At 36.9% G+C, this 22,575-nt stretch overlaps 1 protein-coding gene across 3 annotated transcripts in view; it reads right to left on the minus strand.

The window, feature by feature from the left end:
• Positions 1 to 22,575, minus strand: part of HMCN1 (hemicentin 1) — a 349,616-nt gene that overhangs the window by 45,299 nt on the left and 281,742 nt on the right. For all 3 annotated transcript variants that reach the window (XR_006741944.1, XM_045583144.1, XM_036442229.2), the window contains exons 70-86: positions 22,103 to 22,184; positions 20,612 to 20,748; positions 19,302 to 19,443; positions 17,942 to 18,086; positions 17,399 to 17,526; positions 16,379 to 16,535; positions 14,695 to 14,816; positions 14,345 to 14,509; positions 13,639 to 13,746; positions 13,091 to 13,228; positions 12,824 to 12,958; positions 10,588 to 10,857; positions 7,757 to 7,947; positions 5,956 to 6,169; positions 4,060 to 4,194; positions 3,167 to 3,357; positions 1,561 to 1,642 (exon numbers count right to left, since the gene is read on the minus strand). Coding sequence is in view for 2 of the 3 variants with exons in the window: in XM_045583144.1 (XP_045439100.1) it covers positions 1,561 to 1,642; positions 3,167 to 3,357; positions 4,060 to 4,194; positions 5,956 to 6,169; positions 7,757 to 7,947; positions 10,588 to 10,857; positions 12,824 to 12,958; positions 13,091 to 13,228; positions 13,639 to 13,746; positions 14,345 to 14,509; positions 14,695 to 14,816; positions 16,379 to 16,535; positions 17,399 to 17,526; positions 17,942 to 18,086; positions 19,302 to 19,443; positions 20,612 to 20,748; positions 22,103 to 22,184 (2,542 nt within the window). In the remaining variant the exon portion in view is untranslated. The remainder of the gene's footprint in view (positions 1 to 1,560; positions 1,643 to 3,166; positions 3,358 to 4,059; positions 4,195 to 5,955; positions 6,170 to 7,756; positions 7,948 to 10,587; positions 10,858 to 12,823; positions 12,959 to 13,090; positions 13,229 to 13,638; positions 13,747 to 14,344; positions 14,510 to 14,694; positions 14,817 to 16,378; positions 16,536 to 17,398; positions 17,527 to 17,941; positions 18,087 to 19,301; positions 19,444 to 20,611; positions 20,749 to 22,102; positions 22,185 to 22,575) is intronic.

Consider the following 22,575-nt stretch of genomic DNA (forward strand, 5'->3'; position numbering starts at 1 on the left):
TTATATCCTCCTCTTGTTGAGTTGTAACTCACATCAGCATATTAACATTTTTGGGAAGATCTGCAATAAAGAAACTTTACTGCATATAGTGGATGTTCTTTATATATTTAATAAATGAATGACTTATTTCCTCAGACTTATTTGACCATCAAACTCAACTTTTTTTTTAATGACATCCCACAAGATTATCATTTGATAAATATGCACTTAGCAAGATATGGAAACAACCTAAGAATCTGTTGATGGATGAATGAATAAAGGTGTATGTGTGGTGTGTGAGTGCATGTATATATTCCAGCTAAAACAAAGAAGAATGTTCTGTTAGTTGAGACAACATAGGTGGACTTGGAGGGCATTATGTTAATGAGATGAGCCAGACAGAGAGAGACAAATAGCATATGGTATCATTTATATGTGGATCTTAAAAAAAAAAAAAAGTCCAATTCATGGAAACAAAGAGTAGATTATTGGTTGCCAGAGAGTGGAGGATGGGAAAAATGGAAATATGTTGGTCAAAGGATATAAACTTTCAGTTATAAGATGAATGGGTTCTGAGGAGCTAATGCATAGCATGGTGATTTTAGTTAATAATACTGCACGGTATACTTGAAATCTGCTAAGTGTATAGGACAGGTCATTAGTTTCCTCACCAAAAATAAACCAAAACAAGCAGTAACTGGGTAAGGTGATGGATGTGGTAATTAACTTCATTGTGGTAATCATGTCACAATATGTAAGTATGGCAAATCGTCACACTGTACACTCTAAATGTTTGCAATTTTATTTGTCAATTATACCTCAATAGCTTGAGAGAAAACACTGTCTTTGACATTGTAAAACTATCTATTCAATGTTAAATTCTTAGAGAAAAGTGGTTTGGCAAATAGCTGTGAGTAAATGCCAGTCAACAGCATCTCTCCACAGCGAAGGAAGAAAATGTAAATCCATCCCCTTAGGTACTGAGCCTATTCACTCCAGTTGGTTGGCTTCAGTTCTCAACTCGATGATGCTGGCCTTGGGTTAGTCCCTGAAGTGGTTCTGGGGACTGTTCAATGGGTCTCTGGAGTCCTTCCTCTGGGGGCTTCTACTGAGGGGCTTTATGATGCGTATGATAAGCCTGCCCAGATCACAGAGCTATTCCACGGAAATAGCAATAGGTCTGGAGGACTTTTGAGGTCATTTACACTAGGTCATTATTTTTAATACATACTTTTAAAGAGCCCCAGAATGGCATCTTTGCGAGCAATTTGTAAGAACTGCGGTGAACTATAAGAAGAATATTCAATGGAATATATTGCAAACAAACAAAATGCTCTGCCGTGAAGCACTTGCGATTTTGAACTGCAGGTGTTAGATAAAATAGAGAAAAATGCCTGTGCCAAACTGTATCTGCCTTACGCTCAATAACAATGGCTCCATCAGCCGCAGAACGTAAGAGCAGACAACTCTCTGAAAGCTGCCGTTGATGTACCTGCTATAAAGTTAAGGACAGTGGACATTCTTTATTAGGCAACATTGCTTAGATCAAGTGTTTAGCTGGAATTGAATGAAGCAGCTTACTCTGCAGAGTCAGGCTCATGCTGCGCTCCACCACCCCAGCTTCGTTAGCAGCTACACATGTGTAGTCACCGGCATCGTCATTCTAAGGAAAAAGCAGTGTTTGTGGAAACGTGAGCTTACAGAGTAGGGCAAATAATTTTGTTCACTATGATGCTAGTCTATATCAAATTTCCTTTTTGAGATGGCATGTTAATGGAAATAGAAAAGCCTACATATCTTTAAAAAAGAAGTGGAAAAAGAAATTTCCAGCCTACCTCCCCCCCCCCCCAAAAAAAAACAAAAAAAAAAACAGCTCATTATTGCTCTCTAGGACAGAACTTACTGGAAACCAAAGCAAAAATAGCATTTTAAAATAATCATCTATCCAAAATTACCTTACTGAAGGAAAATGTTGATGTTATGCTTGAAGTAACTTTAAAAACATTAAAACAATCAGGGCAAGTTAATAAATATTGAGTCTTTTCTAATGAGGATTAGTTAATAAAAATAATTAAGCTTAGCCTCTATATAGAGTGTGAAAATTAAGAAAGTGAAAAGCTAATTTATTGGAAATTATAAAACATAGAATGTAATTCCCAAGTTTATATGTATGTGGTATAAAAAATAGGTACTATATGAGTTTAGATTTGGCAACTAGTAAGAGTCACAGATTTAGCTAAAGGTCTTATGAATAGGAGAATTCTGGTCTTGTTAATAGAAACATTATGACAGTAAAGGGAAACTGAATTGCAGGAAATAGAGGAGTATGGGAGAAGGAAGATAGATGTTGAGTTAGATGTTCAGTTGGGGTTGCCAATGTGTTATCAAAATAGAAATTTCTAGTAGGGAACTGCAACTGAAAGAGTTTCAGGATTGGAGATAGATATTTAGTAATCTGAAATTGTTTGAAAAAAAGATTTGTATTAGTATGAATGTTGGTATTAGAAGTACTAATAATTATAGAAGTAGTAATATTTATGTAGACAAAGGGGTAAGAGAGAATAATGCTGAAACTCATTAGTGTTACAGTAGCTACATCTCAAAATTTAGGAGATAACCAACATCTAATGCTGAAACTAAATTAAGGAGAATAATGACTAAGAATGGTCCATTGGATTAGGTGACTAGAAGTATGTTTTAATTATTATTTCATTAATTAAAAAACAGGTTAACAAATTATCTACATGTAGTCTAGCTGAGAAATATTAGATAAAATATCTCATTCACATGGCCCTCAAATTAGAATAACTTAAAGCTCAACTCATTTTCCAAATTACTAAAGTTGTTGAAAAGCCTAATATATAGTTATTGACTTAGTGATGAAAACAGCCCTAAAACTTGTTTGTAATTGTGTTTGTGATTTTTTTCCATTTCCTGTTCTGCTGATGCTAACCAATAGGCCAATGATCGGGAACAAAGAAGAAAAACTATTTTATGGTTCATACTTCTTCGAAAGGCCTAAAAAGAATCTATTTGAACCATTGTTTCGGTCTTTATAACAACCCATTGATTCAGATTTTATGATTTAAATTAAAATGCAAGAGAAACTTTCCCCATCCATGGCACCTATAGAAAGGCATTCATTGTAGCAGCTTAAGTGTATACCAACAATTCTAGTGAGACTTACTACGGTGCCATAAATGGCCAGCGAGCCATTGCCAAGTTGGCGGATTCTGTGGTTAATTTCAACATCCACCCCCTTTCTGCTCCACTGGATGGTTGGGGCAGGATCACCTTTGACCTCACAGTTCAGAATTGCGTTTCCACCAAGTGGTTCAATCCAATTAGCAGGGTAATCACCTTTGAAGACTGGAGGTTCTGGGGGAAAAAACAAGGCAAGTAGAAGTAAAAGGAAACTCTGATAATTTCTTTGTGATTTTGACCTATTTAGAAAGGTCATTTAGTGAAGGGTACAGCCACTTTCAATCCCCATGAATTTCCCAAAATCAACGGCTCATGCTAATCAACTAGATAATCTCACCAGTTTAATATTTTTGCAGATGATTACATTTTGTGGCAAATAATCTCCTTACTTACTGCTTACCTACTTTGAGTTGCATGTTCAAAATATTCTTTTTCTTATGAATTTGCATACCTGTGAATTAGGACTAAATGGGTTAATAAACTGAAGATATGGTGCATCTACACTAATAAAAGAAAAATATGCAAAAATGACCATACCTCCACAATGCCCACCAGACAATCAGGAGTGAGTATGCAAATTAACTCAACAAAGATGGTGGGTAAATTTGCATACCCAGGCATGGAGTGGCCAGGCGGGAGGGTTGCCTGCTATGAGGGAGAGTGTTGGGGGTGGAGGGAGCTACAGGAGCTGTGCTCTGGTTGGGAGCAAGGACTTGCAGGGTCCTGGGCAGCCAGGAGTGAAGCCAGGGGAAGAAAGGCCTATTCTTGCACAAATCTTTGTGCAATTTGCCTCTAGTTACTACATAATAAGGAAGGAAAATGCAAACTATTTATTATAAGTAAATTGTGAGTAAAAAATAAGGCACATTTACCTACCTTTCACATAAACAAATCCAACTGCCTTCACAAAACCAATGCTGTTCTCTGCGGTGCACACGTAAGTACCCGAATCCTCTTTGGAAACCCTTTCAATAACAAGTTCACTGTGTCCATTGACACTGTCAAAGTGGGCTGAGAGAAACAAGTTAGGAAACCTGTCAGTAACCTAGGGAAATAATCAAAACAGCTCCGTATATTGCAGGTTAGATTTATGCGTTAGTCAGCAATTGAACCTGAGATCTCATCATAACCTTGGAGAACAGAGCCTTTTCCACAGACCCCTTCCCTCTGGGCTACTTGCTATGTCTGTAAATGCTTGTTTGAAGAATGAAAAACAGCAGGAGGAGCAGGAAAAGAGAGTGAAAACAAACATTTTCAAAACTATCTTAGATTGAAAATACACCTTTTATCTCCAAGTGTTGCCTAACCCTGGTTCGTAGTCTCTCTGGGTTTCAAAAATCTTTCCCTCAGAAATATGACATTTTCCATTTAATTTATCTTACCACCACTTTTCCTCCCAAACTATTTCTATCAAAAACATGAAAAAATTTTCAATTACAGTTCAAGTGACTTGGCAGGTCAGAGGGGATGTCATGAAAATGTACACCAGTTAGGCAATGACAACATAATAATTTAAACTTCCCCATAATCAGTGATGATATAAATACTTACAAAGGTAGTTATAATATTTGGAGTACACTTTAAGGTTAATCCTAAAGCAGCTGATACTAAATAAGATTCTGATTAGACCAGCTAATATAGAATTATGTTAAGTATATATTTATCTTGCCTGAGTTTTCCACTCAAACCATCTTTTAAAATTTCAAACCGCTGAACATTAAGTGAGAAATTAGGCTTTAAAATTTAAATAGCTAAATAAGAACTTCACCTTCAGAAAATAGTACTTAAGATATTTTTGCACATTATTTTCCTTTAGTGACATATACTATTGTTATTAAGGTGATATAGTTGATGAATTCCAGTCATTAACATAAATATTTATAACAGAAAGAGCTAGAGTTTATTACTACATTTCTAGAAAGGTATTTATTAAATTCTAATAATGCAGGATTTCAGAACTCAAATTTGGACAAGTTTTACTACTGCAATGTCTTTATGCTCATAACAAAGTCTAACAAATAAGGAGGTATTTGTTGTCCCAGCTCTTGAGTTCCAGGCACTAACTACCTCAATATGTAGTGCACATATTGACTAGAAATTTCTACATAATCAATCTATACTGTAATAAAGATTAATGCAATCAGTGAGAAGCAGAGTTCTCTGTAAAATTAAGACTCTTAATGGTAGCCAACTTAATTCATTTATCAATGATGAAGGAGATCCAGTGGGGATAAATTTAGGTGGCAGTATTTATAATACACTGTTCTCCTGAGGGAGACAGATTATTTTTAGGTTAAAAATATCTACTTATGTCCTGCAATATATAGCCCTGTGACCAACTTATCCTTTCAAAAGAATGACAAGAATACAACTTACACATTTTATAGAACGTGGACCAATCAATTCTTTTTAAAATTGTTTTGCCGTTTTTATTTTTTCAGAGAGAGAGAGAGAGAAAGAGAGAGAGAAAGAGAGAGAGGGGAAAAGAGAGAAACATTGATGTGAGAATGAAACATTGATTGGCTGCCTCTTGCATGCCCCCCTCCAGGATCCAGCCTGCAACTCGGGCACGTGCCCCAACCAGGAATTGAACTGGCAACCTTTCAGTGCAAGGATGATGCCCAATCAAATGAGCCACATCAGCTTGGGCAAACAATGACTTTTTCATGAAACTTTTAATCAATTCCCACAGCTAAAGGAGTGAAGATTGGATTAGAATTTTTTTTTTATGGGCATATTTTTTTTTCTCTTGTGAAGAATTAAATTACCAACCTGGGATAATATTGTTATTGAAGGTCCATGTTAACTTGGGCAGTGGAATACCAGTTGCTTTACAGCTTAATCTTAGCCGTTCTCCTTTATTTAATGACACTTCTCCAGGAAGTTCAGTGAAAGTGGGGAGAACGTGTACAGCCAGGCTGACAGTGTGTGTGTCTTCACCTGCAGCGTTGTTTGCAACACAGGTATAGGTGCCAGCATCCTCCAGCTTAAAGAAAGAAAGATCACAGTGCTTAAAATTATATAATCTCACATCACATTAAATAAAATACATAAACTTGCATAGCTTGGTCCCCAAAGGAACATTTAGAAAAATATATTTTTATTGATTTTCCACAGAGAGGAAGAGAGAAGGATAAAGAGCTAGAAATGTCAATGAGAAACATCAACCAGCCGCCTCCTGTACACTCCCTACTGGGGATGTGCCCGCAACCAAGGTACACGCCCTTGACCAGAATCGACCTGGGACCCCTCAGTCCGAAGGCTGACACTCCAGCCACTGAGCCAAACTGGTTTCGGCTTAACATTACATCTTAATGTTGGCATGTGAAAGGTCCCACTCACTGGCCCTCTTTTCTTCTTTATCTGCACTCAATTTCTTGGTGAACTCATACAGACTTAAAATACCCTTCTATATGAGTACCAGTATTTCCAGCTCAGATCTTCCTTCTAAATTCCAACTATACTGAACTTCTCATTTCAACTCTCTGCTTGGATGCCTAAAACTCATGTCCAAAACTGAACTCCCAATTTCCCTTTCCCCTTTCCTGTTCTTGCTTAACTTTCAATATCTCTGAAATTGGGATATAACTTAAAAACGGATCATCTGCTCTAGTTTGCCTGTTTACATTTTTTCCCCCCTTAGTGGTACATAAAATAATGATCCATCTTACCACTGAAGAAAACTTAAGACTTGAAGAAATGAAACTTTTGCTGGCACATGTGATCAAATTAGGGCCTACTGACGTGGCTTACCAATAGGGCTACTTACCTGGTAATCCCAAGGGTCTGATTCAGATAAAGTGAATGGGATCAACTTTATCATTTTAATCTACTCAAATAAGTCCATTTAGTAATGAAATTTAGTAATGAAATTTAGGCATTTTAAAGGATGATGAGAAGAAATAAGATATGCACAAAAGCTGTGAAATTAATTTATATTTTAATTATGTTTAATATTTGATGCCAAGTGTGATATTAACAAAACACATAATTTTTTAGTCATGGTATGCATAGACATATATTTTACACAGGGGACAACCAGTGTAAAACCAAGATGCTTCTGACAGCTACAATTCTGCAGACGGATGAGTTACCACCTGAGAATATTAAAAAAAAACCTCAGCATGCAAAGATCCTGAAGACTTTAGTTTCCTTGTCAATGATTAGAAAGTGTTATTTAAACACCTTGAAAGAGCCAGAAAAGTGTGTGTTTTTTGTATTTGTTTAATAACATATCAGACTTCCTTACATCTCCACTCTTCTAATTGTTCCCATACCTGATTATAAGTATGAAATATAACAAAGACACTTAGAATGTTTTTCTGAGAAAACAGATTTTCATAAAAATGAAGTAATACTTTTAGAAGGAGGCTATTCATGAGTTCCCATTATCTGTTTAATATTACTTTCAGACCTGGGACATAAAATAAGTATAAAATTAATTTTATAAACTGATTTTATAAGAGTATTCTTCTTTCATTATTAAAAAACATATCTCCAAGTTAAGCTATTGAAAGTAAGAAGATAAATCAACAATTTGGCTCAATGTACTATCCATGTCTGTTTCACTTACCACGACATTCTCCAGAATGAGTTCTCCATAGGGTTCAACGGTGTATTTTCCTAACAAATTGGCTAAAAGAACATTGTCCTTTTTCCAGTGAACTGCTGGTGTCGGGATTCCATCAGCCACACATGGAAAAACAGCCTGTGAATTCTCACTGACCGTATAGTATACTTCCGTACTTCGAATTTTGGGTGGCACTACAAAGAGTTTAAAATAGATGGTCATTCAGGATGTTGAGTGCAATAATATATTTTTTTACACTAAAAATTAGCACAACAGAAAGTCTTTTGAAGGTAAATTTGCTAGAAATACCAAAAAATCTATTAAGATATTGATTTGTTAGTTACTATAAAAGTAATCAATACTTTTAAAAATATATTTTATTGATTTTTTATTTATATTTTTTATTGATTTTGTACAGAGAGGAAGGGAGAGAGATAGAGAGTTAGAAACATCGATGAGAGAGTCATCGATCAGCTGCCTCTTGCACACCTCCTACTGGGAATACGAAACCAAGGTACATGCCCTTGACCGAAATCGAACCCGGGACCCTTCAGTCCCCAAGCCGACGCTCTATCCATTGAGCCAAACCGGTTAGGGCCCAATTAATACTTTTGATGTTAGCAAGAATTGTCATGGATTTGAACTTATTGAGTATTTTATAGTTTCAGAGCAAATGACTTAGGGCAGGGTTGAAAATCTTTACATTTTATTTGACTTTCTTACTTGAGTTTTTGTTTGTTTGTTTGTTTGTTTTTCTTTCCAATGAAGTAAAGCAAACACCAAATATGCTTGTATTGTTGTAAACTGCCAGATTTGTATCAGAGAAATATTGTGAGAATGAACTAATGAAAGTTGCCAGTTTAAACACTGTAACACACAGCCTCATTGTGAATATCACAAAATGCTAAAGAAAAAAAAAAATATATCACGGTATTTCATGTGTTAAAACAAATGCAAGTAAAAGCAAAAGTCAAGACATTTAATTCAGGTTTTATACTGTCACAAAGGAAACATATAGTGATTTAATCACTCTGTGCATTGTGATACCAAATATTTCCTGTGCCTCAACTTTTTGAACTAGAATTTTGGCAATAAAGGTAAATTGAATGTTCTGATGTACTAAAAAAATACATGGATGTAGAACTGAGATATTCTAAAGGAGAGGTCTTTAAAGTTTTAAGAATATTTGGGTCAAAAAATAAAAATACCTCCTCTCCCAAAACAATGAACTTTGAAATTATTAAAATATATCAGCGAGAAATGGATCCACTGTAATACCCTTTAAAAAGTGACAGGACAACAGTTGGTCTCAGTAAAAGTAAAGCTATTATGTAAACTCCAATTTCTCATTTCTTTTGTAATTATATGAGAAAATATACAAATGTGATTGAATATATGCATAAACATTACAGATATGAAAAACATAAGAACCTATTTTGTTTAACGGTACATCATAAATATTCATTTTGATTGAACTGTGCTATATTTATATTATCTCCTTTACACTGGTTTCTTTGGAATTAGTTTGTTAGTTGTTATAGAGTTCCGACATTAGTACATTTACTTCAAAACATTCTTTTTCAAAATGAATAATTTAAGACTATCCCTTTATATTTCAGTTTTGCTTTGGCCACACACCAGACATTTTGATATGCACTGTCCTTATTTTATTATTTTCTAAATAATCTAAAAATAAAAACATTATTTGACCCACTTGTTAGTTAGAATGGTATTTTGTAATTTGCTTGGGTTGAGGTTTTGGCATTATGAGTTCATTACAAATGTTTAGCTTTGTGAACAGGAATTGTGGTATTTAAAAAATCTTAATTATTTCTTTGTTGTTTAGTTTCTGGTAAATTTTCTACAAATGCTCAAAAAAAGGAGTGCTATTTATTTAATAGTTCTTTATGTATTATTTTGATTAGATAAAATATATGAACTGAAAGCAATATATTTCTTCAAAAAAATGTAGAAAACTTATAAATGGTGATTTTTTTTGTTTTTGCTAACTTATTCATTTACCAAAAGTAATTTCACTTGAACCTTTACAGTAACTATGAAGCTTTAGAAAATTCAAATACAGTTGAAAAATAAAAAAAAAAGCTTTCATGAACTTTTGAAAAAAGAAAAGCAGAAACTCATCATTAAAACAAGAGTAACTGCTATTAGCAATACTAATATTACCAGTACTAATAATAGTTTTGAAAATAGTAGTGAATAAGTTTGATTTGCTATTGTTTCCTACTGCTAATATTTATCATCAGTCTTATATATTAACAACTAAAATATTTCAATTCTGATCTTTAGATAGTCTGTCATTGAATACAAAGGCAAATATGGTACCTTTTTTCTGTTACAAAAATATACATGTAAATATTTTGCTACTTTAAAATAATAAATCAAATAGATCTTTAATTCTCATCAGGTTCACACTATATTTATAATGTCAGTCGTGGTGATTAGTTTGGAGATAAGATGACTCTCAACTTGAGAAGTGAAGCAGAAGACTCGCCAACACAAATGGACTTCTCATAAGTCAAAGTACAGAGCTCAGTAATCACAACATGAGCGCATCATTGGCAGCATATTAACTATCCTGGCCACATTATTAATGAAATATCTCTTTCTCATATGCAAATAAATGCCTACAGAAAACAGATGTGAAGGGCAAGTGTACCTGCAGCACACACACACACACACACACACACACATCCTTCACATTATGAATTATTGGTCTTGCATGGTTTTTATTTCCATCAGATGTTTTCTTAGGGGTCTTTTCTCTTTGCCATGGCGATGCAGCAGATTGAAATAACTGACGTGAAACCACCTACCATGGACAGTGAGCTTGGTGCTCGAGCTGCTAGATCCTGCCACGTTAGCCGCCATGCATGTGTACTGGCCGGCGTCCTCGGGCTGAGCAAAGGCTATTTGCAAAGCCCCGGAGCTGAGGGTGCGCTGGCGCACTGATTCCACGATTGCATGGCCACCTTTATGCCACGTGATGTCAGGCGGTGGGAGGCCGTCCGCCTCACACGGTAGTGTGACAGGCTTATCCACAGCAATGATATATTCCTTTGGATGGAGGCTGATGACGGGAGGAACTAAAAGATACAAAGTTCCAATTTCATCTTAAAAGTATGAATGTACCATTTACACACTATTGTACTCACCTCACAGAGAAAAGTCTCATAGATAAGAAAGAAAATCCTGACTTTCACATATCATCAAAGGGTCAAGTTTGTTTTCATTGACCTCATTGCAGAAAATTGTTCTTTATATAGTTAACACATGTAAACAATCAACTTTAAATAAGGATATAAACATGTATTCCCAAGGAATTCCATGTCCAGAAAATGTAGGCGGTGTTGACAGGCACTTTCTTTAACATGCATGTATTGTGTGATTCACTTCAGCTATTTAAACTTCCAAAACAGACCCCTTCAACGTTTGAAAATTATTTATCTGCTCTCTACTTATGCATTTTTTAAAAATTAATTTTCCACAGAGAGAGAGGGAGAGGGATAGAGAGTTAGAAACGTCGATGAGAGAGAAACATTGACCAGCTGCCTCCTGCACATCCCCTACTGGGGATGTGCCCGCAACCAATGTACATGCCCTTGACCGGAATCGAACTTGGGACCTTTCAGTCCCCAAGCCAACGCTCTATCCACTGAGCCAAACCGGTTTCGATTACTTATGCATTTTCTTTTTTCTTTTTTTTAATATATTTTATTGATTTTGTACAGAGAGGAAGGGAGAGAGATAGAAAGCTAGAAACATCGATGAGAGAGAGTCATCAATCAGCTGCCTCTTGCACACCCCCTATTGGGGATATGCCCGCAACCAAGGTACATGCCCTTGACCGGAATTGAACCCGGGTCCCTTCAGTCCCCAAGCCGACGCTCTATCCATTGAGCCAAACCAGTCTCGGCATACTTATGCATTTTCTATGGAGCTTAGTATGGTGTCTCATATACAGTGGCCAAATTTAGTGAAGTATTACTTAAATGAATGAATACATAAATGAGTGGATCATGGAAAAAACTGCATAGATAAAAACTTTTCACACTTTTTCAGAAAATTATGGAAGGGCTGACAAAGATTTTCCCTTCCTAGTTTATAATAGGTTAATGACCACTATTGGTCTGGGCATTCTATTGAGACTTAAAGACAGCTTAAATTAGTATAATATGAGAGAACAACCAACTACAAGCACAGGAGAGGGGAAGGAGAGGAAAAGAATGACCTCCCCACCTTCAAGTCCAGCTCATACGGGACCCCCTCAAACAAGGCCCTTTCACCACTGAAGTGGTCCCCACATTTCCCCATTATTCTCCATCTCAGCCTTTGTTTTTTTCTTCTGAATAGCATATATCAGAATTTATAACTTTTATTTATTTGGTAGTTTTCTTCTTCTTTTTCATACTATAAGGGAAGAATATGTCTGTAATGTTCAATGTATTTCCATTTATTATCCCAATAAATATTTGTTGAAAAAGACAAAGAAGTTAGATTTATAATCTGCAGGTGAGTGAGATTTACTATAGTAATTAATTCATCCTAAGAAAATCACGCTATAAGGAAATTCAAAATCAGCTCACGCAAATTCAGTGGCTCAGAACCTATTTTTAGTGAACTTAATGCACAATGGCAATGCATAGGATATGAAAATTATATCAAGAAAATATCAGTTAAATGTGGGGGGAAAACCCCATCTTAACTTGAGAACAGTTTTCTTCCCATCCACTTGATTTAACTGCTATTATAATATGTTTTTAAGTGGATATTGCAATCTAATGTTTCAATTATGGAGAGAATGGCTTTAAAAATCACCTTAAATAAAACAGAGTACCAAATAGCTGTTTACAGGAGATCAAAATAGGATGAGATGTCTCAGTTTTCTATACAAACAATGCCAAAAAACCCTTCCCAAAACAAATTTTTTTCTTTATAAAGGTCAGAGATGACATAAACAAAAAGTATTGACAACTATTTTAGACATGAATTTTGGTATTCATGGTCATAGCAACTTTGCAATGAAGACGTACAGATTTGTTATTTGGGTACCTTGAACATTTAACTTGATTTTGCCCAAGGCTGTCCCAGCTGGATTCTGAGCCACACACATGTAAGAACCGGCATCCTCCCTCACGGCTCTGGAGATCTGCAAGCCGCCTCCAGGAAGAACTGCGTGGCCGTTGCCTGTATCACAGTAAGGAAAGCGGAGTGAGAAGAATTTTTATTTTCATTAAAAAAAAAAAAAAATGACACTGACTTCCGAGTCAGAAAGCACCGTAGAGCCATGGTTTTCTCGATAGAAATTGTGGCAGGTACCTGAAGTGATGACATTGATGCCTTCTTTTTGCCACGTAATGAAAGGACTGGGTGTCCCTGTTGCTTCACACGGTAATAGGACGGGATTGTTCAGAATGACGTCCAGTTCACTTGGCTGAGGCTGAATGGCTGGAGGCTCTAGAAGAAGCAATCAACAGAAATAACCAATGCCACTCACTGGTGGCAGCAAAGTCCATAGTAGCCATGAGGTTACACATGCCCACATTCATAATTCCAAAGCTGTAGTGACTTGACTTTCCCAGGAGAAAAGTGAACATTGGCCATATAACATTTCTTTTAGTCTTGCTGCTACTGGAGCCAGTTTCCATTAGAAGACAAACAGGAACAGGTTATAAAAATTCAAGAAGAAAAATAACGTTTTCTGAGGGGTTTATTATCTGTGTGTTTTCTTTAGTCTATTTCAGACTATCTACCAGGCTTTCTTATCTTCAACATTATTGCTGTGGTTCATAGCTCTAGAACAAATGTGACAAAACAAAACAAAAAAACCAACGTCCAGTTTTTAATGAGTCAATCGTCTTCCATACCCTGGACACGAAGGGTCACGTGTCGATGTGCAGAACCAGCGGCATTCCTGGCGATGCAGGTGTATCTCCCAGCATGGCTCAGCTCAGTAGCAAATATTTCAATGGCTCCTAAAAAGAAAAAAAAGTTTCCATGCATAGTGTATCCTTGTGTTTCTGGTTCAATAAACGATGGATGGTTCTCTGATATTTGTGTTTCATCCCCATGGCACGGTGGTGGTGCTTGGCTTATATTCATACTTGTGCCCCCTGAAATGCCCAGCAAAGTACATTTAAAATCATTATTAACAGCTTTATTGAGGCAACATTTACATGTCATAAAATTCACCCATTTAGATGTACAATTCACAAATTTTACATTAGTTACCATAATAGAATTCTAGAATATTTCCATTTTCCTAAAAAAAAAAGAAATCAACCAGTGAATTTGTTCAACCTCATGTTTAGTAACAGTGCCCATAACATTCCAGTGATCCTGCTTAGTATATTCAGATCAGTCTTCGATATTATTCTTTTGTTTTTATATTTTTTCTCTCTTCCTTTCCCCTGATCCCCTTCAAACTCTCATTGAATTATTTTCCAGTTGCCGAATTTCAGAAATAGAGATGTAATTTATTCTTTTATTTTGGTGCAAAAAAAGCCAAGTGAGGTCATCCAATCATAATTACCGCAGTCGTCATAAGTGTGTGATCACGGAACTCGATCTTACCCGAGGACTGAATTCTGTAGCCATCTCCCCTGGGGAGCAGTCTTATACCGTTTTTCGTCCAGTGAATTGAGGGAAATGGGACTCCTGATGCAGAGCAGGTAATTATTGTTGGGGTGTGTTTGGTTACTAGGAAGTCTGTAGGCTCATCCGCTATAGAAGGTGGAACTAAAACAACAATAACACACACAAAAAAGGTAAACGTCGTGTTTCCAGCGTGTCCAGATTTCCAAATGTTATAGCATACATTTTTTCTCTTTCTACACGGAAAGGAAATGTTAAGTGAGAGGAAAAGGCTGGAAGGATGAAGGATGTCAGCGTAACTTGCACTCCACACAGTAAGCCAGCCCTACCTTGGACTGTGAGGTCTACGGTTCTCTTGTCCTCTCCAGCATCGTTTGTCACCGTGCACTCATAGGTGGCCGTGTCATCCACGGAAGGGGAAATGATTACTAGGGAACCTGAGGAAAGGAGCCTAGAAGAAAGATTTTAAAGCCATGAGATACTCTGTATCCGTTTACATACATGTTTCCTGTTAGTTCCACATGTTATGAACTTTTCCCACTTTACCAATAGCATCATTTCTCTGGATACTTTAGGTACCAGACTTGAAGTTCCTATGGCAGTGGCTTAACAGGACCTCAACTTTGTCATCTATAGGAAGCAGTGGGTACAAGGATTGTCTGAAGGGGGAGTCTTACATTTTCAAGATGCTTCTATCATGATCAACCATGCCCTTCTGAAGAAATATATAGTGCAAAGAGCACACTGATGAGAACCACTGTTCACTGAGCATTGAATACACTCATGGCACCTTCTCAAATGCTTCACATCAATGATCTCTAAATTTCACCAATAACTTTGCAGGTTGGTATTTGGTTATTTCCATTGATAGGTGGGTAATTACCAGTCTGTCTCGTACCTTTCCCTATTTCACATGTCTCCTTACATGTGTTGGATACCCTGGAGATGCATAGTACATATATCAGTAAGTCTTCTCCTTTCAACCTATTTGAAACTAAAGTATTTAGGAGGCTTAGTAAATATGCATAACACGCATATTTATTTAAATGTTATTTAAATAAGAATATATATATTTTTATGCACTGGCAGTATAGAAACAATTTGACTGAGAGGGAACATATTCGACATGCTTTTTAATCCAAGGGCATTGTACATATTTCAGATTGTGTGTTCCCTCAAGTCTCTAAACCCCAATGTCAAAAGATTCAAAGGCTGAGGAAGAGAGGGAAGCAACAGCACTTCAAGAGAAACACTCCTAGCTTCATATTTCTTGATGCATTAGAATTGATTTTTGTCAAAGATCTTGTCAAAGAGAACTTTTCTTTTAGGTACTACGGAAAATCTTTTGATATGATAACTATTAACTTAATTGATGCTCATCTAAAGCATAAGAAATTCTTAGTGACTTAAATGTTAAACTTTAAAAATAACATACTGCCTTATTATAAGGTGTAGTAAACCCAGAAAAATGCAAAAGAAAAAAAAAAAGGAGAAAATGTTGTTTTTCCTTGCAAACATGCTGCCAAATACATAAGTTGTGTTTCAATATACAAAATTTGAGCTTTATTAGACAACTGAAACTTGAATCATTTTTACAGAATAATTTTTTTTGTACCAAATGATGTGATCATCTTTTGTCCTTTTGAAATGCCAAGAGCTGCTAAAAACAAAACAAAACAAAACAAAACCCAACAAAACACACACACACCAAAAAAACCAACAGCAACAACAACAAAAAAAAAAACCCATCCCAAACACCACCCGCAGAACAGAAATCTAATCCTGTAGACCTTACTAACAGGCTTCGGATAGAAAGGTTGCATGTATGATTCAGATAAAGATTTTGGGTTGGAAAACTAGTTCCATATAAAGGAAAAAAATATTTTCCATACACTCTAGCTAATTCTTCATACTTAGTTATTTGTTGTCTTCACAGCTAGATATAAATCTTAATTATCTTTTAAATATTTTTCTAAATAGGAAGTGGGATTTTTCAATGAAACCATTTCTTACCTGTAGGAATTCTGGTTTTGATCCACATTGAGAAGGTGTCCATTTTTTCTCCAGCTGATGGATGGTTTTGGTATTCCAGTAGCCTCGCAAGCCAGAGTCGTTTGAACATTCACCGTTACAGTGATGTTTGTAGGGCCCAGAGCAATAGAGGGAGGAACTAAAACAGTCACCAAATAAGAGGGAAACACTCAGCAAATATGATGCTGCCCAAGCAAAGTTCATCATTGGCAACATACCTCATAGTTACAAAAAACAAACAAACAAAACAATACCATGGGTGCATTTAAATAGTGTTGTGATGACACCATTCATACAGGGGAGAAAACACGGGCCTGGCCTATTCATAGTACAGTGTTACGTCAGAGATCCGTTCCTATGGCATGACGTAAGGCGATTTGCAACATAACTCGATTTTTGCCGTAAGTCGGAACCCACACTTAGCACCTACGTCACTCACGTGGAGCACATACACAGCAGTAATGGAGTGAAACAGTAATTCCTGACCTTTACTTGTGGTAAATCAAAAACATAAAGCACTTATGTACATACATCAAAATAATGGAACTTTTTTTTTTAATAAATAAATGGGAGATGGTGACATAAGCACAAAATGACGTATATATGCCGAGTCTGATGTAACCCAAGGACTGCCTATATAGTGTAACACATGTAAACAGCCTTGGATAGCAAAGGCTTTTAAAAATATATATATATTTCACTTTTTTATTTTTCATTTTTTTGTTAATTCTCACCGGCGGGCATATTTTTTCCAGTTACTTTTAGACAAAGTGGAAGGAAAAGGGAGACAGAGAGAGAAACATCGATGTGAGAGAGACACATCCGGGCCAGGGATTGAACCTGCAACGGAGGTACATGCCTTTGACTGGAATCAAATCCAGGACCCTTCAGTTTGCGGGCTAATGCTCTAGCCACCGAGCCACCGGCTAGGGCTATGAAGGTCTTTAAGACCTTACTGGTTTAGGACAGCAAAGAACATGTTGTTCATAGAAGTGTACTTACCATGGACTTGTAAGTCTATCCGCCTTCGGTCGGTCCCAGCAACATTGGTAGCCATACACAAATACCGCCCAGCATCGGTGACATGTGCTGCCTGGATGTGAAGGAACCCATTTTCCAAGATGGAGTATCTACAAGAAGGATCACAGGGAAGTCCCCGGAGTCAGCCTACTCTGACAACTCACATTCTGACTTTTTTTTTTTTTAAATAAATAAATGGGAGATTTCATTATGACTGAGAGCACTTTTCACGACTTAGTTCAATCCGTCTCCAGTCCTTTCCCAGCTTCAGAGATTGCCATGAAGCTGGTGGAGACACGGGCTGGGCTGCCAAGGTGCCCAGCATAGGGGCTTGTGATCTTGGAAGGATGATCATTGTTACATATTGCACGTACGTCTTAGGAATGACGCTTCTAAAATACGGTAGCTTGATTCTCATATTAAGACTCTAATATACCAAGATCCAAACAATGCATTGGACACACGATTTAAGGATCTGCATTTCAGTTCTTAGAGTCATTTTCACCCCGTTTCCAGAACTGTTACCTTGCGTGACTCCCAGAGAGAACAGCCCCGTCCTTTCTCCACGTGATCCTCGGGGTTGGCACACCCTCAGCAAAGCATTCCAACACAATTGACTTGTTTAGGTGAATGACAAGACTCTGGGAGCCACTCCTGATGTCCGGAGGAACTGCACGGGAGATGCATATGGAAGACTTCATGTATGTTAATAGTGCAGCCTGAACTAAGACTTTGAAGCCATAAGACAAGGTGAGCTTTGAGTCACATCTATCACTTTGCCCATAGCTAATTCAGGTTAGTATATAGAGTTGGGATTTTATTCCTAAAATGTTATTCAAGATATTTGTGTTTAAAAATCCAAGCGTAGATGGGGGAGGGGGTTTTCGATCCCTTATATGGTGTGTGAATTCTGGCTTTCTAGAAGAGAGGCTTACATAAAAATCAGCTTTAGCCTGATGCAAATTAAAGATGATAGTTCTTATTTCTCTCTGGCCAAATAATGGTCAGAGAATGTTAACACTGGCACCACTTCGCTTTAAATGGAGAACAGAAAGCGGGCTGTTTTAACAAAAGGCACATCTGTGATCAATCATGCAAGTCTCAGAGCATGTATTTTATTAATCATCAAATGCATATGGGAATAGGGAACCTGAATTTTAATTTTAGGAGTAGAGATATTAGTTGTGCGGGTCACCTAATATCCTGCAAAGTTTCATACATGAAAAATCCAAAGGAACTGTTTTGGTGCAAAGTCTGTATTATCTTCCTCAAGCTTGGCAAAGTTTAGTGTTTAGATTTTATGTTCAATAAAACTGAAATTCAATGGCGGTTTCTGTCTAGTACATGTATACTAAAACACCAACATCAATAAAGGCATGGCTCAGTGTTTGAGGGCCTCTTATGGATTAGAAGGTCAGGGTTCGATTTCCAGTCATAGTACATGCTGCGTTGAGGGGGTGTGCAAGAGGCAGCCGATCAATGATTCGCTCTCACCATTGATATTTCTATCGCTCTCCCCTTCTTCCTTCCTCACTGAAATCAATAAAAAATATTTAAACAAAGTGAACTAAATAATGTGCCACTTGTCATTTGGAAATTTAGTGTATTAACTTCCTGAATGGCTCTAATCTGAATGACAGGAAACATTAGGATATACTGATGACAATGGGCATATATTATCCTTTAAGCTAAAGTAATATGCCTTTAATTATTTTTTTTGGAATTGAGTTAGATTGAATATGGCCGTAATACAAATATTACATATTGTCTTTTTCTAAAGAAATAGAAACCACAAGAATTATTATACTCATTAAAATGGTTATTATCTACTTGAATGCCCTTGGCTAAATTTTTACATTGTGAACCAATGATTAATTTTCCTTACCATTGACAGTGAGAATAAAGTCTCTTGTAGTCTTTCCTGCAATGTTGCTGGCAGCGCAGGTGTAATTGGCTGTATCACCTGGATCCGCATTGTTCACTTGCAAGTATCTACCCCCAGATAGGATTCGGACTCGAGGTGTTGCCTGGATTCAGCAAGGAAAATATGTCATTAAAATTAAAATGTCAGGGCAAGGAAGGGAAACGTTAGTTTATAACATCAGTAGTCAGTAAACTGTAGGGCGTCTATTTAACAGTCCACTTTGTCTGCTCCCCACCATTATCCTGGAATCAAAACTCAGGAGGTCCCTGGCCAGTGTTTGTTAGTGGTTAGAGCTTTGGCCAGAACATACCTGGGTTGTCATTCTATCCCAAGTGCGGAGGCAACCAATCGATGTCTCTCTTCTCTCTCTCTTTCTCTCTCTCCCCACCTCCCTCCCTCCCTCCTTTGTATTTTCTCTCCCTCCGTACAACCCTTCCATTCACTCTAAGATATCAATGGAAAAAATATCCTCAGGCGAAGACTAACAAAAAAACTATGAGAATATGCATATATGCATTACCCATGAACACAGACAATAGAGCTATGAAGGGGGGCAGTGGGAGCAGGGTGGAGAGAGTCAGTGGGGAAAAAATGCAAATCTGTAATACTTTCAACAATAAAGATATAAAAACAAAAAAAAAACAAAAAACAAACAAAACAAAAAATCAACAACACAAAACACACCCAGGAGAACCAAGTCTTTGAGTGTGGTTCAGGCAAAGACATCATAAATGTCCCCCAGTTCCCCTCGCCACAGTGATCCACTCAAGGATGGGCAGGCCACCCAAGCTGGGCATGGGAAGCTTCAGAGAGCCAGTAACTGGGTTCTTCAAAGATTCGTCCCAGACTCCTGATGTGGCACAGGTTCTTGGGGTTCCTTGTGAGGTCCAACTCTGGACCAGGGGATTGAGTGATAGGGCTGCCATAGAGACTTGGCAAGACAAGTCAGTTCTTTGGGCACTCTGAAGGTTAATTTTCTATCAAGAACACAAACAACTGAGTGTTTCAAATCCATGGGCTCCAGGAGACACATGCTGGGGCTAATTTACAGCATGTCTGGGACCAAAATGCCTATCTTCTGATCCATAGCCAGTAACTAACTACCCTAGTTAAAGTTAAGAAAAGAAGGCTGATCTAAGGACCCTGTGCCCATCCCTGCAATATTGAAAAACTAGTAGCCTGATGTTTGGTTTTGTCTACCTAGCAAAGACTCCACAACTGATGTTTTTTTTCTTTCTCAAAATGAATCCTTGGAAGTTACCAAGACTTACCTGTAACCGTTCTCCATTTTTAAACCAAGTGATGACAGGTGGGGGCACTGCATCCGATTTGCATTCCAGTGTCACCTGTCTGTTCCGTAACACAGTGAAATCCTGGGGCCCGTCTGTTCCAGCAATATTAGGGGGCACTGGGTGTGAGAAAAAATACACCCGAGGCTTTCAATAAATGAGATGTAAAAGGATCTGAATTATAATATGTAATCAACAGATATTGCATCTGCTATATGAGATTAAAAAAAAAAGGCAGATACTTAAAAACATTACTCATTCAGTTTATGGTACAAATGATTACAAATAGTGGCATGTGTTTTTATTGATACTTAATACGTTTACATACATTAAGTAATGAAATTCTTCCACAGCCACATGGCTAACATAATCACATTAACATCACCATTTACCAAGTAAAGAAACTCTGGCACAAATGAGGGACTCCATGTGCAGGATACACTTAGTAATGACTTCCCCTGAACATCAGATCTTAAAAGCACTAAATTAGGGTCTATAAAAATATTTAGAAATGTATATATTTTTCCTAATATGCAGAGAAATATCTTTTTAATGTAACATATTATAACACACAATTTACATGTCAATAGTGGCAGGTCTAATGGGTGTGCAGGCAGAAGGGTGGAGAAAGACACTCCTGTACTACACCAGCCCTACAGTTTGCATTGCCTCGTCATTCAGATATTTTATGATAATTGGATAAAAATGTGCTTAGTTTTTTTTAAAAAAAGCTCCCCTTCATGAAGAGCAATTCCTACTTCTATGCTAGAATGTAACTGGTCCAACTTTTTAGAACATAATTTGGTGGCCTTAAATATGTGTGTGTGTGTGTGTGTGTGTGTGTGTGTAAACAAGCAAGATATTTATAGGAATTCATCAAACTAAGATAATTAAGAAATAGGCCAACATGTATATACAATGATGTTTATCGCAGTGTTGCTTATACTGGTGAAAATACAAAAACAACCTAACTATTCAAAAATAAGAAATGGGTTAAATAAATGATGATATAAACATTAAATGGAATACTGTGCTATTACCAAAAAGTAATTTTATAACGATATATTTTTTGACATGAAAAACACACTCACCATTCCATTAAGTGAGATTGAGAACCAGGTTAACCACTATATGCTCTGTGACCACATTTTTGTGACAAAATATTAATCTGAAAATGGTCTTATCTTTGTGGTGTAAGATTATGAACTACACAATTTTTATTTTTATCATAACTTATATTGATTTTAAATATGAATTATTTGTGCAGGATCGAAACAAGTAACAGAATGCACTGAATTATTCCTTAAAAGCATTTGATCAGTAAAATATAAGCATCAGATTTGAAAAACACATATTTCCTAATGCATAATCATATCTTATGGTCTACTGTGGAGTTGCCTCAAGTTCCATAAAATATGGCTTCTAACTAGGTATCAGGGTATAATGGACTGCCAAACATTTTGCCAAATTTACCGTGCACTCTCACTAAATATTCTTTATCATCATCTCCCGCAGGGCTGGAGGCCAGGCATGTATATCTTCCTGTATCTTCAACCTACAAAAATCCAGATAAGGAAATTACCATGTTGGTTTTGATTATGAGAATAAACATCCACTAGAATGAATTTGAAAATCTCACACCAAGCAAGATCTCATTAAGATGGTGCAATAGCCAAAACCGGTTTGCCTCAGTGGATAGAGCGTCAGTCTGCGGACTGAAAGGTCCCAGGTTCGATTCCTGTCAAGGGCATGTATATTGGCTGCGGGCACATCCCCGGTAGGGGGTGTGCAGGAGGCAGCTGGTCGATGTTTCTCTCTCATAGATGTTTCTAGCTCTCTATCCCTCTCCATTCCTCTCTGTGGAAAATCAATAATATATATATATATATATATATATATATATATATATATATGGCGCAATAATGAATATTAATGAACTGCTTTAA

Source organism: Pipistrellus kuhlii, unplaced genomic scaffold, assembly GCF_014108245.1.
Source record: "Pipistrellus kuhlii isolate mPipKuh1 unplaced genomic scaffold, mPipKuh1.p scaffold_m20_p_18, whole genome shotgun sequence".
Classification (NCBI taxonomy): Eukaryota; Metazoa; Chordata; class Mammalia; order Chiroptera; family Vespertilionidae; genus Pipistrellus; species Pipistrellus kuhlii.